Consider the following 19,105-nt stretch of genomic DNA (forward strand, 5'->3'; position numbering starts at 1 on the left):
CTCCTGTTTCTTGCCTAGATGTGGGGGAAAGAAGGAGAAGCTTTAAAAGCTTTTATCAACACAACATACATTCTCTGGCAAGGGTTAATGCTCCATTGCTGCTGCCCCACAGCCTTCACACCTGGTTTAACAAATAGCACATGCTGAAAGTACAGGCTAGCTGGGGTGCACAGTATGAGTCATTTGGCTGCACAAGGAAAGGAAAGGGACACGGTATGCATGGAAATATCAGCCCAGGATCATCATTTGTGGACCATTTAGAAGATGAAACTGGATCCTGCAAAAAGTGCAGAACAATGGCCAATGTTTATATACATACCTATCCACTAATTTCTTCAACTAAGGCCTGGCAATCTGTGTGCTCTGGCAAATGCCAGAGGGGCTGCTATAAGGTGCCCTAGAAAGTCAGTATTTAGTGGGCTGGTGGGGGCTGAGTCGGGCCTCTGTGTACCGGAAATGCCAGAACCTATTTTAATTCTCAGTCTGGACCTGCTTCTACTGTAGTCTGTTATGCAAGTCTATCTACCATTTACTTCCTCTTGTGCACAGCTGTACATTCCTTTATGTTACAATTTTAGTAACACTCAGCATCTCTGCTTCCATGCTTTCCTCTGCCTCTCGTTCATTTTCCTCTGCTCGACTTCCTGTATTCTCTGCACTTCAGTCCTCTGCTAAGGCACTCACCTCCTGTCTGAACACACTTCTGTTCTTTATTCACTATTCCCTTCTGCACTTCCACAATACTCCTGTCTTCTCCTGATTTCATACCTCTCCCGGTATATCACCCTGCCCTTTTTTTCCTCTCCATGGTGGCATAAACAGAAGTTTCTTTTGCAGGTTTCTCAGATGCTTCCTCCAGACATAATGGAACTATGCACAAGTCAAGATCCCTTCAGCTGTAACTGTATCTGATATCCCCCACTGCTCTATAATTGCCTCTACTCACTTCCGCTCCTGCTATGGAAACACTCCTAGTTGGATGTGTGGCAAACTGGCAGTTTGTACACAGACTTTTGGGGGAATTAGTCAATGGGAGGCAGGCAGCATAGGACAAAGAGGAGCAATTACACAGTGACACACTACTCTTATAGGGAAAACAGGTTTATTTTCCCCACTTTTAAACAAACGCTGTCAATTATGCACAGGGGTGATCATTGTAGCAAACAAACATAAATCTTAAAAAAAAACCTTGCCCACTGGGTACTACCTTCACACTTTGAAGCAGTCCCTGACTAGACTGGGCCCCTTGTGGATGACCAGCACAACAAACAATTTAGTTTGGCTCACCCCTGTACTTTCAGGACTCTTTCCTGAAAGATTTCAGCTTTCTGGCTTCCTTCACTCACATTACCAGACTCACAAGCTTGACCAACTCACAATCCTGGTCACTTTCTGCTTTCACAGACAGCAGGCACAGACAGCACTCCCAGCTCCTCTGGAAGTTCTTTACACAGCCAGGTCTCCTACCTGCTGTGCCCTGCTGAGAGACCCACTCCAATGTTCTAAGTAACTTAAAACAGCCTTTCCACAGGATAGCTTTCCTGTGGAAAGTGAACTCTAATGTCTGGAATGGATCTGGGGAATGGAGTACCTGACTACTAAAATCTTTAAACAGAGAACGGATTCTCTGTTTTACAACTCCCTTCCTGGAGCCTCTCTCAGTACCTGGGGAGAAATTAAAGGCCAGAGTGACCTTTTTCCACCTTTTCCTAGTCACTCAACCACAGATGATAATTCATGGTCTTTATTCAACATAACCTTCTTGTATGAGTCCCTACACTTCTCTCCATACTCTGCTAGGCATCTGCTCTTTATACTTCCTGCTTCCACTCGTAACAAATTTATAGTTCTACTGTCTACATTTCTTTGTTAATGAAAGTCCAATTAGGGGATTAGGTAGAGGCCCTGGCCTAGCCACTCGCCAGAAATATACAATTTGAAAAAGATAGACGCCAATACCTTGTCTGCTGCAAATGAGGGGTTCCCAATCTTTATTCCATGGTGCTCATGACACTTCACAGTGATCAAACGTTTTGGGACCGCATGGCCCTTCCTCAGTGACCACGTAGAAGGGTCATGCGGTCCCGAAACGTTTGATTACTGTGAAGTGTCATGAGCACCATGGAATAAAGATTGGGAACCCCCCATTTGCAGCAGACAAGGTATTGGCGTCGATCTTTTTAAAATTACATTTCTTTGTTGCCTGACGACTCCATTCCAAACCTTCCCTATAACCTCTCTGCCCCTTATTCCAAATATCCCATTACCCCCAGTGCAACCTGCCCTTACAGGAGAGCGCGTCAATTTGAGGACTCTAGTTTGGGAAGAGTTTAGTCAGCACTCATACCTCCAAAATTACTTTCATTTGGTGCAAGTCTCACAGTTTCCACCACCAACTGATTTTCGAATCCTTTGTATCACAGACAGCAACATCCATGAATGTATTTTCTTAAAACGCCTTTATTGAGACATAGGCTCTTGACCCAGATAAAACACAACGTTTCATACCTGCATAGGTCTTTTTTCAAGACGGCTTGAAAAAAGACCTATGCAGGTATGAAACGTTGTGTTTTATCTGGGTCAAGAGCCTATGTCTCAATAAAGGCGTTTTAAGAAAATACATTCATGGATGGTGCTGTCTGTGATACAAAGGACTCTAGTTTGGGGACTGGAGCCAGGACAAGGTGGGGGGGTTAGTGATGTGGGGGTCGGAAAAAACTCAGCCTTTACCTAATTCACAAAACCTTAACCTGCACCTGAACCTAAGGCCACCCTCTGAGATGTTCCTTTTTGTGTAATAAAACTTTTAATTTGCATCTATTTGGAGTGAAGTCCAGTCTTTGTGGCAGCATACCACTGAATTCTACATGTCTGATACTACCTCCCCAAGCTGAAGGTCTGGGGCTTGAGCACCTGGACCCCCTGTCAGTATTGGTAAGTGTACCTTAATTTCACCAACTTTGCAACTTTGGATCTTTTTTCCCAATCCCCCATCCCATGTTACCCCTGCATAAACTTAGGGGTCCAGTGCCCAACTCATACCCGTGTCTTCTTGCTATGTAGTCTTCTTCAGTGTTTACCTCTGGTTCCAAGACAGGGAATCTTCAGATGCAGTGGAAGAGTGCACTTCCCCATTCTGACCTCACCCAACCCTAACCAGCAGTGGTCACCCAAATTTCAACCTGATCCCGCTCAACCAGTGTGGGGAAGGGTGTGGGGATCTCTATAGGAGAGTGTGAGGATAGGGAATGGGACCCTCGTAAGGAGAGTATAGGACAGTGCCAAATGGGGAAACCTCATCAAAAAGTATGGAGCAAGGAGGCCTAGAGACCTTAGAAATTGTTGAGGCAAGGCAAGGTGGATGAACCCTACAGGAGAATGTGGGGACAGGACAAGTTGGGGACTCCCAAGAGGACAGGAAAAGGTAGTAGCCCTGGGAGAAGAGTGTCAGGGATAGAGCAAGATGGAGCCCTTCATAGTGGAGTCTTGGGATGGGGCAATGCGAGGCCCTTCTTAGAAGAGTGTGGGATCAGAGCAAGGTTTGGACTTGAAGGGCGAGTGGGGCCAGTGTAATACAAGGACCCAGGTCCGGACTGAGAATTAAAATAGGCCTTGTCATTTCAGGTACACACAGGGTCGGACTGGGGGGCTTCGGGCCCACCGGCGCTACTGCCCCAGGGCCCGCTCCGGCCCCCGCTGCCGCTCCGGGGTGCTTCATCAGACCAGTGCGCATGCGCGCAGCGCCGTTTGTGCGCACGCGCGCAGCAATACCTTTGTGCGCATGCGCAGATCCGCTATTCTACCACGACCCCCGACAAAGTGGGGTCGTGCAGCAAAACTAAGTAGCGGATCTGGGCCGGCGGGGCCCACAAGAGACCGGGGCCCACCGGGTTTTTTCCCGGTGTCCCGCCGGCCCAGTCCGACACTGGGTACACAGAGGCCCAATCCGCCCACACAGAGGCCCAAACAGCTCCCTACCAGCCCAATAAATACTGACTTTCTATGACACCTTATAGCAGCCCCTCTGGCATTTGCCAGAACCCACATATTGCCAGTCTGGCCCTGCTAGGAGGAGAGTGTGGGGACCAGGCAAAAGGTGGGATGGGACAGGGTATGGTGGAGGCCACCTCAGGACAATGTGAGACAGGGAGGTGGTGCCCCATAGGACAGTGTGGGGCAGGGAAAGGTGGGGCCCGCTCTCAGAACAGTGTGGGATAGGGCAAGGAAATGTGGTGCCCCATAGGGCAATGTGGGATGGAACAGGGAAAGCTGGTGCCCCATAGGACAATATTTGGGTAGGACAGGGAAAGATGCTGCCCGCCATCAGGGCATTGTGGGATAGGGCAAAGTGAAGATCCACTAGGTAAATGCGGGCACAAGACAGGGTTGGTGCAGGCCAGGCAGAAGGAGAGCGCAGCAAGGTGCGGCAGGCAGGGGCCAGCAGCGCGGAGAAAGCACGGAGGGAGTAGTTTGAATTGGTCACATTCCTCCCATTGGCTCATGCACATCCTTCCCCTGCTGATGTCAGGCTGCTGCATCACTGCTGGAGGAAAGGGGCACGGGGGATCAGAAGGAAGCAACCAGATCGTGTCCTGGCACGAGCCACAGTATACTTGGGGCACATTGCTGGGGACTGGCAGTTCTGTGGCCCCGGGCTGCTGCTGGGTAGTTTTTCTGTGTGGTCCCACCAAGGTGCTCACTAATCAAGGTGTTTTTTTGCTGGCTGCAGATCTGAGAGTCTCGGCCGTTTCGTCGCGTGGATCCCGTTTACTGTGGATGTTGGGTTGCGTTTCTTTCTATAGACGAAGCCAGGACTGTAGGTTCCCATGGTGAATGCATCGTGAGGGGCCCCTGCTTCGGACTTAATGAGCGGAGGGACACAAGCTACCGGTGCGCCCATCGCTTGATGATGCTGCTCAAGGAGTACAGGATCTGTATGCCCCTAACCGTGGAGGAGGTGAGTGGCCAACAGGGGGATAAATTAACCCACGGTGTGTTGCGCTGTTTTGGGGTTGTAATAACCCATTAGGCGCTCATTGTACTGTTATTTTGAGCGCTGAACCAGTAAAACCCATTCAAAGCTGGGATTTGCCTTGGGCTAGTAACCCCTTCAGTGCTGAGATGGTTATATTGGTGAATTGCCCTGTGCTAGTAACCCCTTCAGTGCTGGAATAGTTGTACATGCTGAGATGCTACTGCTGTTACTATGCCCTGAGGGCAGTGGATATAGTACTATGCTGTGCTGACTATTATGTTGGTGCTTTATACATATCCCATAAGAGCAGATCATTGGCCCTGAGTTAATGTAACCCTCAGCACTGCAATAAGCCCTGATTGCCCTGCTTAACATATAATATCATAACATGCACTAACTATTTGGCAAGTGGACGAGTAACTTTCTTACGTGTCTGTTTCCATGATCCTCAGGGACCACAAAATGTCTCTGCAGTACCACTTTGTTGGCCAATTCCCAGGCTGAAATGAGGACAGTGCACTAACACTATGACTAAAGGTGGCCATACACAGGCCAATAAAAACTGCTGACAAACAATGGGCTTTCACAATCAATATCTGGCCGACAATCAGCCAGATATCAATCTGACAGGTTTAAAAATCCTGTTGGAGCGAGGGCCGCTCTTTGATGCAAGCCCGCACATTATTTTTGGCCACCTCAAAGTGGGAATATTAGGGAGAAATCTACTCGTTTGGTGACGAGTGGATATTTGCATGTATGGCCAGTTTTAACAGCAATATAATTATAGCTCCAGAGCTGCCTAATTTACCCCATACTCAGAGTAGTGCAACCTACTGGGGGCAGTTATTTCTTTACTATGCTTGTACTACAGCCTCACAGTGCTACATATTCTGCTGCATTTCATGAGTAAAGACCCCCCTAATACTTTATGCTCCTATGAATATTTTGTCCCAAGGGCTCTGTTTAGTTTATCTGAGATGCTTCAGAACATCTTCTAGAATCTATACCCATTGTATTAGAGAAGAGTACTGAGGCCACCAGCACTGAGAGTTGGCTGCCAGCAGACTGCCTGTAAGCCATCTGCACTGTTTACTAGGTAGTGAGTATCGTACGGTCCCTGAGCATCTTTTAAGCAAAGGGTGACTTAAGCTGGCCATAGATGTACAGATTTTCAACAGATCCAATCCACATCGTGAGACCAAGATCTTCTGAGAACCATCGTACGAACGTTCGAACTGTCCATCAACTAAAACGACCAATTTACCAGGAAAACAAAGGGGAGCTGCCTGCTTGGCCCTGCAAACATCCATAGATTGTACTGGGACCGACAAAGATTTTTTAACCTGGCCGATCAATTTCCTGGCAGATGTCGGACGAAAAATCGTAAGATGTTCGATCGTTTGAATCCCACTAACCGCACGATAATTTGACAAATCGGTCGGGCTGCGCTGAAATCGGTCGTTTCGCAAAGAAGAATCGTCGCGTCTATGGGGGCCTTAAGTCTGGGGCCGTTTTAATTCAAACTATGTTCTAAATATTATTTGTTGGTTACCATTAACGACAAATATATTAACTATTCTGTATTATAAACATAGAATCTGCCATATTGGTACCCTTAGAGACAGTACAGTATGAGGGTATTATTGTCAGCCCCATACATTTCTTATATGTATTTATAGATATGGATACGAGGTGATAAATTGTTTCCCTAAAACAGTACTGTATGGGGGTACAGCTTAATCTATGTCCAGAACATTGCTTTTCTGTATTTATTTATATGGATAGGAGCTGTCATAATGTTTCCTTTAGACAGTATAGTATGATGGTATAACTTATGGTGTGGCCAGAACATTCTTTCCCTGTATGTTTGCATTTATATCTATTGGTAGGAGCTGTCATATAGTTTCCCTTAGATGGTACAGTATGATGGTATAGTATTGTGCTATACCAGAAAGTTTATGGTTGTTAGATATTTCTTAAATTACAGACATGGGCAGCTAATAGTGAAGCTTGCCAGGAAGGGACAAATAAAAGCTTCCAGCTCGGCCACTCCAGCTTTCCTGCACATGTATGGAGCCCTTGGTATGTACTAACTATTCAATATTTCTGTCGAAAATATTGCCAGAAATATCAGTTGGTCTGGTTTGAAAATCCCAGTAGATAAGGACCCATTAATGCAGTTCTTTCCAGATGGGTTTTCGTAAGCCCCCGTTATAATCTGTTGTAACTACGTGTAGCTCGTAACACTAGGTTCAGAGATAGTGCTTGGAATGTAGTGCTGTGGCAGAGATTGGGTTAAGTTAAGTTTACAGATATTGGGACCCTAAAGGTGGCCATAGACTCCAAGATCCGCTTGTTTGGCGACATCGCCAAACGAGCCGATCTTTCCCCGATATGCCACTAAACTGCGTGGCTATATCGGGGGTAATTCGAACGTTCGGCCGTATGGCCGAACGATCGAATTACGATGTGACAAGCGGCTCCGACGGGTCGGTCGGGTAAAAATCCAACCTTCCCGATCGATATCGTGGCCAGATATCAATCGGGAAGACCCGTCGGAAGCCCCCATACACGGGCAGATAAGCTGTCAAATGGGTCCAAACGACCGATATCGGCAGCTTTATCTGCCCGTGTATGGCCACCTTAAGGGTCGGATCGCACCACTCCTGCAGATCTGGTGAATGAAAAGAGAATAGGAATGTATCAGTTGCCCCAGGGCAGCAGACCCTACCTCCTGTTGGTGCAACGGGTGGATTTGTCCTTTCTCTCATTTGGTGGAGAGTCATGGAATTATAATCACACCTCCCATCATACAATTCTGTGGCTAATGATCCTCCAATGCCCATTGGTTATTGTATGAGATTAAGGGGAGAAGATTTTGCTCCGTCAGCAGGTCAGGTTCCCATTCACTCCCAGCCTGGAGCTGCGCATTGCAGAGCTTCCTCTGTTAGCAAGAAATTGTACTGCAGGAATGGGGCAGTGATGGCTTGGCCCCAGGGCTATATGAGATTGCTGCACAGCAGCGCAGAGAAAAGAAAAATTAAAGGAATAGTAATGCTTGTAATCATAGGCTTTTGTGTGAGGAACAGTGTCTTCCGTGGATACACAGAGTATAAATCTATGTAATTTCTAGGGGTGTAACATTGATGCCCATAACAGAGAGGGGTGTAACTTATTGCCACTGGCACATGTAGTGGGTGCCCACTGAAAATTCCAGAAATAACCCACTCCCCCCTTCTTTTGTCTCTCTTATAGTTACAGTAAATGGCTGGAAATGCTGGGGGGGGAGGTGGCATTGATTATTGGCTATAAATGTTGTATTTTTGATGACGCAGCTGCATAGCCAATCTAGAAAACTAGGATTGGCTTGTTCTGTGCAGGACTAGATCCCTCTGATGACTTAAGGCCATTTTCTCTGCACGAAGTTAGATGACCGCCCACCTCCCATCCCACGTATGCCTGATACATTGGTTTATCTGTAAGTATTTGATCTCCTTAATCACCATCTGCCTGTGTGGGGCTGCTAATCTCACTGACTGGAAGCAAAGCCAGGGTGCTGGGGCCAGACCTGCTACTTACCCTGTATCTGCATGTGTTGGTACTGATTTGGGCCCCATGCAGTGTCTAATGCAGGAGTCCCCAATGTTTTTTACTCGTAAGCCACATTTAAATGTAAAAAAAGAGTTGGAGAGCAACAGAAACATGAAAAAGTCCATGGGGATGTCAAGAGCTGTGATTGGCTGTTTGGTAGCCCCTATATGAACTGGTAGCCTACAGGAGGGTCTGTTTGGCAGTACACCTGGTTTTTATACAACCAAAACTTGCCTCCAAGCCGGGAATTCAAAAATAAGCTCCTGCTTTGAGGCAACTGGGAGCAACATCCAAGGGGTTGGTGAGCAACATGTTGCTTGCAAGCTACTGGTTGGGGATCACTGGTCTAATGAATTGGCCTAGGAGAGAGCATTAGCGTGGTCCTAAAAACCACAATGGCATGTTGGCAAAGACAAATATATCAATATATCCCTCCTCTCTGGTCTTCAACAAGTCATTGACTCTCATTTGCCTTCAGGCACCAGGATTAAATTGCAAGTTCTGTAGGGCCCTGAATACCACACTGTATAATGGAGGCTTTGTTACATAGCTACACAAATACACGCTCTTGTTAATATATAATGATGGCCCCCAGGGGAATAGACTGTGCCATTTCTGTGCCACCCAAAGTGCCTTATGTATCTTCTATATAAGTAATTATAGTGTGTAACAAGCTGGTGCACTCTCTCTCTCTCTCTCTCTCTCTCTCTCTCTTGACATAACTTCGAGTGGGCAGCACTCCGCCTTTGGAACTTGCCTCTGGTGCAAGGTAAACTAAATAGATAATGAAGGAATGACCAGCAACACCGAGTCTCTTATTGAAATATTCAAAAGTGTATTAAAAATACATGTAAAGCCATATATATAATATCATGTAAAGCAAGACACTCACAGGTCTTAAAATATGGTGAAAAAGAGATAAAGTTTATTTTTTCTCTTCCTTGAGACCTTTGACACAGGAGCCATGAATATCCTGTAAATGATATCTTTATAAACGCTGCTTAGTGGTGTCATTGGTTGTAATCCAAGCTTAGTGATATAATTTCTGTCACATGACTCGCTGAATCTTGTGTATTCTAACAAATAAAGTACCCCCTGTTGCAAAATATGAAGATATTACAAACAAGGGAAAGTTGTGCTCACCACTAGTTTCCAAAATCATTAGGCGGGGGTGCAATGAGGGTGTGACCACAAAATACATATAGACAAATACAAGATTCCTCTGCACTCAACCCATTATCAATATATTTAAGACAAAGACATTTTGGGCATACTGCTATTGAAAAATGCCTTACCCTTTAAACAAAACAGGGATTGTTTGTCCATATATTGCAATATATTTAAGCTGGCCAACTACGTCAAAGTCATCCCATATCTGGCCAGTCCTATGCTCAATTTTCATCTGATTCATTAAGAATTCTATGGTTTAATTATACATTTTATAAAAGGGACAAATACGTTTTACCTGCAACTTACTAGCTGCTTTCAAAGTAAAACTCCCAAACTTGGCTGCCCTTTTATTAGACACCAGTGGGATCACCTGACTATAGTTGGAGAGGGTGGGAGCGACAACATGGAGCTGGTCACTGCTCCTGTAGAACTATAACAAACAAGGGAGTGTACCCCCTGTTGCAAAATATGAAGATATTAGGAGTCACCTTGTAGTTCCAGAGTTCTATGACCTGCATAAAAAAAAAAAAAAAAAAAAATTATATATATATATATATATATATATATATATATATATATATATATATATATATATATATATATATATATATATATATATATATATATATATAAAACCTGGGGAAGACTGGAGCACAGACTCCTGTGATTATTTTGCCTGTGTTACTTACCCCACTGTGGGTGCTGGAAAAAAGGTAGAATTTGCTGGGGCAATTATTCCAAAGGCAGAGCTTCCTTGTGACGTTTAGGAAATTGTGTATTTCTAAACTTTACTGACCCCCCCCCCCGTTGCTTATTACTCTGGTGTCCCATTAACAGTGATCATGTTGAGGCCATGTGATTCACACCCCCATCCCAAGGCAATCATATCCAATTTGGCAGGTCTCACATGCTCTTCTCTACTCTACTCCCAAGTCTTTCCAATGCCCATGCCCCTCAGTTCTGTAAATGATATGCCCCCTCCCTTTAATATTTATATAAGTACTCATGTTCCCTCCTGCCCAGCCTGTCTCACTGCAGTCTCTCAGCAATATGTCCCCAACACTATTCTATTGTTTCATTCTTGTGCCCCCCCCCTCATCTGCTTGTTATATTAATTAGGGCTGTCACCAATTAATTGTTGTCATGATACATTAATGCAATTTATAATGGAAGTGCATAATGCCAGTGCTTTTTGCATATGACAAATTTCCCATTTTGGTGGGGTATTTTATTTTCTCTTACAAGGCAGGGGTTGTTAGGGCAGCCAATTGCATTTATCCTTTCCACTATAAGAACCATCCCTTGTTTCCTATTGTAAGGCCATTGCAATGGGATTTTATATTGTTACCAGGCTAAAATAAGACTGCTACTACTCTGCTGTGATCGTAAATAGCTAGGGATGATAAATATATTGAGCAACATGGATTCCAGGTTAAGTTTTTCCTGCAGAATGCTGGGAATGTTGGAGCCATGCTGGGGGTGTGACATAGCTCCTGGGTGCTGCTTCTTCCTTTATGGTGGAAACGCAATATGGGGGTAAGAAATACCTGCAGCTTAGTCTGTCTATTTGCAGCCACGGCTCCACTATTAATATCATTACATGCAGCCACAGTCTCCATTGTGTTGACGTTGCTGTGGAGACACCAGTCATATGATGGGTTTCTTTCCAGTGAAAGAAGAGAGACCACTACCAAAATAGTAATTGGACAGGTGCCCTGGGTTCCCTCTTGCGTTTCCAGCTGTAGGTAATGGTGGCCCTCCCTCTGGAGACCAGTGCCAGGCCTGTTCCAAAAAAACTTTATACACAATGGTGGCTTGGGAATAACAGGATGTGTGTTCATACTGATTGCCCCTACTATAAAGTGCTACAACCCCAAATTTCCCTCTACTGAAAGGCCCTGTGGTTGGCAACTGTTAAGGGCAGACATCCCTGTGGCTTCCCAGTGGGTGTTTGTGCCCAGAGCTACATAAGGAATTTCTCCTGCACCAACTCTTGGTACTTGAACAGGAGTCAGAAGCTTCTTTGTTTCCACTGGATGTGGTATTTCTCCCATCAATTTTTATAACCTTCGTGGTCAGTTCCTGTACCTCGTCCTAGGTACTGGCAATCAATTGAAAGTATAGTTGGTGGAATAGACAAAGGTAGACGCAGAATCCTTTTATTGACACTACATGTTTCGAGCAAAAATGCCCTTTGTCAAGTGTACTAGTTACCATTAACACACTATCTTTATAGGAAATAGATGGGAGGGGAAAGGAGTGGTGGGCGTAAAAGTAACAACTTTACTCAGGGAATTAACCCATTGGGGGTGAATAATGGGTTAATTCCCTAAGTAAAGTTGTTACTTTTACGCCCACCACTCCTTTCCCCTCCCACCTATTTCCTATAAAGATAGTGTGTTAATGGTAACTAGTACACTTGACAAAGGGCATTTTTGCTCGAAACATGTAGTGTCAATAAAAGGATTTTTTGCAGCAAAGTTCTGCGTCTACCTTGGTCTGTTCCACCAACTATACTTTACTTGAACAGGAGTCTACAAGATGCCAGCATGTGCCCTTGTACTGCCCAGATGCATCCCAGCCATGTCTGCTTTCTCTCAGAAAGTGTGGGATGTTAGATTGATGGTATAGTCTGTGTCATCATATTCCCTGACACTGTTCCCTCAGCTCAGCCAATATCCATAGGATAGGAGGATCAGGGAGAGGAAAATGGAATGCAGCAGAATGGGATGCAGTGGAGAGGGAATGGGTTCTGATGTATCATGGAGGAGAGGGAATTGGATTGGATGCAGTGGAGAGGTGAAAAAATGGAATGTTATGTATGGCAAAGGAGGAGGATTGGGAATGGGATGCAATGAAGAGTAGGAATAAAGGGAATGGGAAAGGATGCAGTGGAGAGGAGAAAGGGAGGCACTAGGATGAGATGTCTCACAGAGGAGGAGAGGGAATGGGATGCAACAGAGAGTAGGAGGAGAGGGAATAGGATGCAGTGGAGCGGAGAGAGAGAGAGGGGGAATGGGATGCAGTGGAGAGAGAGGGAATGGGATGCAGTGGAGAGGAGACAGAGGGAATGGGATGCAGTAGAGAGGAGAGAAAGTGAATAGGATGCACCGGAGAGGTGAGAGAGAGTGAATGGGATGCAGTGGAGAGGAGAGAGAGGGCATGGGATGCAGCAGAGAAAGGCATGTCTGCTTTCTCTCAGAAAGTGTGGGATGTTAGATTGATGGTATAGTCTGTGTCACCATATTCTCTGACACTGTTCCCTCAGCTCAGCCAATATCCATAGGATAGGAGGATCAGGGGGAGGAAAATGGAATGCAGCAGAATGGGATGCAGTGGAGAGGGAATGGGTTCTGATGTATCATGGAGGAGAGGGAATTGGATTGGATGCAGTGGAGAGGTGAAAAAATGGAATGTTATGTATGGCAAAGGAGGAGGATTGGGAATGGGATGCAATGAAGAGTAGGAATAAAGGGAATGGGAAAGGATGCAGTGGAGAGGAGAAAGAGAGGCACTAGGATGAGATGTCTCACAGAGGAGGAGAGGGAATGGGATGCAACAGAGAGTAGGAGGAGAGGGAATAGGATGCAGTGGAGCGGAGAGAGAGAGAGGGGGAATGGGATGCAGTGGAGAGAGAGGGAATGGGATGCAGTGGAGAGGAGACAGAGGGAATGGGATGCAGTAGAGAGGAGAGAAAGTGAATAGGATGCACCGGAGAGGTGAGAGAGAGTGAATGGGATGCAGTGGAGAGGAGAGAGAGGGCATGGGATGCAGCAGAGAAAGGCATGTCTGCTTTCTCTCAGAAAGTGTGGGATGTTAGATTGATGGTATAGTCTGTGTCACCATATTCCCTGACACTGTTCCCTCAGCTCAGCCAATATCCATAGGATAGGAGGATCAGGGGGAGGAAAATGGAATGCAGCAGAATGGGATGCAGTGGAGAGGGAATGGGTTCTGATGTATCATGGAGGAGAGGGAATTGGATTGGATGCAGTGGAGAGGTGAAAAAATGGAATGTTATGTATGGCAAAGGAGGAGGATTGGGAATGGGATGCAATGAAGAGTAGGAATAAAGGGAATGGGAAGGGATGCAGTGGAGAGGAGAAAGAGAGGCACTAGGATGAGATGTCTCACAGAGGAGGAGAGGGAATGAGATGCAACAGAGAGTAGGAGGAGAGGGAATGGGATGCAGTGGAGCGGAGAGAGAGAGAGGGAATGGGATGCAGTGGAGAGAGAGGGAATGGGATGCAGTGGAGAGGAGAGAGAGGGAATGGGATGCAGTAGAGAGGAGAGAAAGTGAGTAGGATGCACCGGAGAGGTGAGAGAGAGTGAATGGGATGCAGTGGAGAGGAGAGAGGGAATTTAATGTGATGGAGAGGAGAGAGAGGACATGGGATGCAGCAGAGAGGCGAGAGAGAGGGAATGGGATGCAGCGGAGAGGTGAGAGAAAGGGAATGGGATGCAGCAGAGAGGTTGAGGAGTGGAAATATGATGGGACACAGCAGAGAGGGTATGAAAATGGAATGGGATGTGGATATACTGAAGGTGGATAGAGGAAAGGATGGGTATAGGTTTAGGTGGCAGCGTAAGGAGTTTTTAATACTCAGAACAAGCTGCAGAGACACTTGAGTTTTCTAGAAGATTTTCTGTTCTTGGGGTGTAAGGGAGATGGAACAGTGTGTCCTTTTGGCCAGACAGGGGCCTGTTGGTGTTTATGGTGCTGCTTGTAAGCCATATCTTGTTACTCCTGTATGCCCAGAGAGGGAGCCTCCTTTCCCAGACCCACAGAGCTTGCAGCCTGATCACTGAGGGTTACCGACAGTACTGCCTATAAAGAGAAGGAGCAGAATGTACTGTAGGTGTGGGCGGTAACTGTTGAAGGCAGTCTATATTGCAGAAGACTAATACTCTTCGATGTTTGGGGTAAAAAACTGATTGGCTGGGATCCCTATTAGGACAATAATTCACATTCCCTCAGGCAGCACTTGGCAGGGCTACAGGGAGTGTCATTGTAAAGAGAAGCACAAACTGTTCTGGGTTTGTTTGTGAGGAAGAAAGAGCAGTCCCTCTGGTCCAACAAAAGACCATTCTCTATGCTGGTTTTATTCTGCCCGACTGGCATGCAAGTGTGGGGAAAGTGGAATGAACTCACTAATGAAGTGGCAAATAGAGTGGCACAGCTCCTTACCGGCTATACCCCCCCCCTTGTGTGGGAATAGGCGAATGGAAGTGGGTCAGCCATCTGGGATTGCAACTAACATACAGAGGGACACATAAAATCCATATGCTTCATTGTTGTAACATAGCCTGTGTAACATGTACTGAGCATTTGGATGTGGTTCATACCATATTCTGGTGCTGTTCTGTTGCAGACGTGATTGGCTTATATTTGTAATGTAGGAAGTAGTTGTTAAGAGTCTGAACTGTATGTGTCAGTGAGACTGGACCCCTAGAGATGTGGGGGGAGCTGCAGTAATGCGGATTTAGCTTATGTTGCTTGGCTTTCTGAATAACACATGGGAGAGCAGAATGCGGAGAGAGAATGCCATGCTGTGCCCGCCCAATATACCAGCGCAATCTGGAGAGTTCTGCTTTCTGAAGAATCTAATGGGACAGAGTCTGTGCCACCTGGCACTGCACATATCGGGCTCTTTGCTTGGTCTGTAGTTGCCCACTTGCCAGAGTGCAGATGCCAGAATATTCCTTTCTTCAGACTGCCACCTTTAGCATTGGGCATAATACTTTTGGCAAAGAGATACTCTGTGTAGAAAGGTGAGATGGAGGCGGTGGGGCAAAGTGGAAATAGTAGGAGACAGTAAGACAAGAAGTACATGGTGGGGCAAGATGCAGATGACAGGGGAAAAGATAGTTAACACTTTTAATCTGCAGTTGTTGCTAAATTACAATTCCCAGCTGAACGGTAGCACAGAGCATCAGGTCAACCCAGGGCACCATGGTTAGCGCCATATCTGCACCTAGGTCTGTGACTCTGGGTCACAGTGTTTCTAATTTGAGAGAATGACAGCCACTTATAGCTTCATAAAGTGCAGCCCAGGATTCTGCCACTTCATTTGTTGGAGAAAGGACCCCCTCTCCCCATCAATTTGTTTCATTTAATCTGTAAGGAATGCAATTAACCCCGTGGTGGTAGAACTGCTGATGACTGAAAGGATCCAGGCTCTGACAGCATTCCCTCATTAATGGCTTTGTGATTGTTGTCATAAGTGGGAGGCTGCTGGGGGTGTTAAAGGCTGCTCTGGGAGTATAAGGAATGCTAATGCTTAACCACCACATGCTTCTTGTACATAAAATCATGTCTTGTAGCAATCGCTTCCATCCCTGTGGGACTTGCCTTAGATCAGTAATGCTCAAAGTGCTGTGAGCTTCATATGCTGGTCCAAACAGTGCAGAATCCCCAGTTTACCCAATCACGCAGAGCAGTGGTATTTGAGGGCAAGATGGGGGCAGTAATGTTAAGTACTAGCCAACTTGCATATGTAGAGTTGTTTGCTGAAGCACCATCGGGCAGTGCTGGGAATTATATTTCTTTGAGTAGACATAAGCATACAGTAGCAGGCTACAAAGTATACCCATACATTATTACCTGAGATGGGAGGGGCCTAGGATGATGTTCGCATAGAGACCCAATCACACACCTTCCCTCTTGGAGCCAATTTGTCAACAGGAATACATTTGATTATATTTGCTATTAACATGGTCCTTTTTAAGTGGGGAACTATTGCAAGCTTCCCTTCTGCGCCCCACATTCATGTTGTCACTGTAACTCCATGCACCCTAAGGTAGGAGCAATCAAGAGATGCCTTTGCTTTTGGCCCCAAGTGTGTAGTTGGTACCCCTATCAGAATAAAATGACAAGCTGTCCTGCTACAGCCCCCAGGGGAGAGTACACAGGGTGTACTGATCTGATTCGAGGTTGCAGTTCTTTACAGCAACAAAAAGGATAGCAAGTAAAAACCCCAACTAGCCTCCTTGAGAAGCTGCTCTGTCCCTGCTCTTGAACTGACCAATCATGTTATTACTTGGGATGGATGACAAGGGGATGCTAGTCTGGCCCATACCAGCCAATGCTTTGCAGCTCCATGCGGATACAATTGCTTGGTGGTACTGTGACAAGACCTTTACAATGAAGCTGGAGTTGGAACAAGATGTAATTTTCCCAGAATAGCTCATCTGGCAAATTAGGTTGATGAATTCTGCGTTTATAAGGATTGCACATGTTCCAGGTTCCCAAATAAGCTCCTCTTTCCCCCTAAACCCGCTATGAGCGCACTGATACACACATCTAGTTGCTTTATATCCGTGCTACTATTTTTATAAGGCAGCCAAGACACTCATTGGGTAGTTATTAGGTATTAGAGATGCAGCATCTCTTCTCTACATATCTAGATCTATACTAGGGATGCACAGAATCCATGATTCGGTTCGGGATTCGGGCCAGGATTCAGCCTTTTTGGTTCGGCTGTGCTGAAGGATTCAGCTGAATCCTGCAGCACAGCCGAACCAAATCCTAATTTGCATATGCAAATTAGGAGTGGGGAGGGAAATCGTGTGACTTTTTGTCACAAGGAAGTAAAAAATGTTTCCCCTTCCCATCTCTAATTTGCATATGCAAATTAGAATTCAGTTTGGTATTCGGCTGAATCTTTCGCGAAGGATTCAGGGCTTTGGCCGAATCCAAAATAGTGCATCCCTAATGTATAGATATGGGTAGGAGCTGCCATATTGTTTCCCCAGGGCAGTGACAAATAGGGCATTTTGTGCCGACGACCAAACACCTGAAAATTCCCTTAGCAGGTAGTGTAAGTCACCGGAGGTATACTGAGTAATTGCATGTAAAATGTGTAAAAAGACATTTACACTACTCGCTAATGGGAATTTCCAGGCATTTGGTTTCAGTGGCCAACCTGCCTGTCATTGCCTTTAGCCAGTATGTGAGTCTTGGAGGTTGGCAGATAAGAGACAACTGGCAGAAGATGGGATTGGGCAACTGTATCATAAATGGGTGTTAATCTTACTGTAAATTTTTCTGATCTGAGCAAAAAAGAAAGGAGAGAAGGAATTAAGGTAGCAACGTCACTCCCAATAGGATCCCCAGTGAAACCAACTGAAAGCCTGCAGCCTGTACTGCATTTCCCTTCCTTCCACAGACTTCCTGCCTCCTTCCTGGCCTTGGTGTGGCCCCCTAATGATATGATGTTGTTAAATGAAACAAATGAGTTATGACAAAGCAATGGATTGTGGGGGATCTCTCCTAAGGCAGTAATGCAGCTCTTCTTACACAGGTAAGAGCAGCACTGTATTTAGGAGTGGTGCCACCTAAGGCATCGGACCTCTCTGGGCCCCAACTTGTGGAAGTGATGTCACACGTTACGACTGCAGGTGATGTCACTTCCGCTGCAGTGTGCCTGGTGTCCCCTCACCTCACTGGCTCCGCTGCCGATTTATATCTAAACTTTACTAGGCATAGGCCCTTGGGTGACTATAGACTATATAGTGAATAAAGTACCCCCTCTTGTAAAATATAAGGATATTATAAGTTACCGAGGAGTTTCATGACCATATAAAAACACGAGGCCGAAGGCCGAGTGTTTTTATACAGGTCATGGAACTCCGAGGTGACTTCTAATATCCTCATATTTTGCAGCAGGGGGTACTTTATTTATTATAATACACAAGTTTCAGTGAGTCATGTGACAGAAATGACATCAGAACTCACAGTTTATAAATGATGACATCAGAACTCACCGTTTATAAGGATATAATTTACAAGATATTCATGGCTTTTGTGTATTATATATAAATATGTCCCCAGGTAAGAAACAGGGACACAAGAGCCATACAGAAATTTACTTGTGTATTTATTTCAAACAGAAGTTGAGAAATGAAAGTTCTTATATCTGATTCGTTAGGAAAGTGAACAATTGGCAGTCTTGCCCTGGGCTCTCTCAGCAGCAGCTGTACCTCACTCCCAAGGTTTTAGGGTACAGATTGTAGCCAGAGTAGTAAGAGGCAACTATTTTCCCCAAACAACTCACTGTCAGCTGTTACCAGTACAGCTCCAGTTGCTCCCTTTCAGACCCCACACCTAAGCAGACTCTCATTTTTATAGTCCTCATTGCTGCTTGAAAGAGGATTCTGGGAGAAATTACTTTCTCAGTAATCTTGCTACAATATTTATAGCTGCCCCCCTCCTCCGGACTTTAATGAAAGAGGGGCAGATACATTATCCGAAGGGTGGATTTAGTCAAACAATAACCTGAATGCACAGCAAACTTTCATGAATTGCAGCGAATAGTGGTGCTAATTCCATACATCTGTGCGATAGTGCAAGTTTTAGTTTACACTTTC

General features: G+C 45.6%; 1 protein-coding gene across 4 annotated transcripts in view; it reads left to right on the top strand.

Annotated features, from left to right (window-relative positions):
• The first annotated feature begins 4,186 nt into the window (after positions 1 to 4,186).
• The window catches only part of pitpnc1.S (phosphatidylinositol transfer protein, cytoplasmic 1 S homeolog), a 58,577-nt gene continuing 43,658 nt past the window's right edge, over positions 4,187 to 19,105 (top strand). Inside the window, exon 1 of one of the 4 annotated variants that reach the window (XM_041575642.1) lies at positions 4,187 to 4,957. In XM_041575642.1, the coding sequence (XP_041431576.1) occupies positions 4,907 to 4,957 (51 nt within the window). In that variant the 5' untranslated portion in view covers positions 4,187 to 4,906. 4 annotated transcript variants of the gene reach the window in all.

Source organism: Xenopus laevis, chromosome 9_10L (genome assembly GCF_017654675.1).
Source record: "Xenopus laevis strain J_2021 chromosome 9_10L, Xenopus_laevis_v10.1, whole genome shotgun sequence".
NCBI classification, from domain to species: domain Eukaryota; kingdom Metazoa; phylum Chordata; class Amphibia; order Anura; family Pipidae; genus Xenopus; species Xenopus laevis.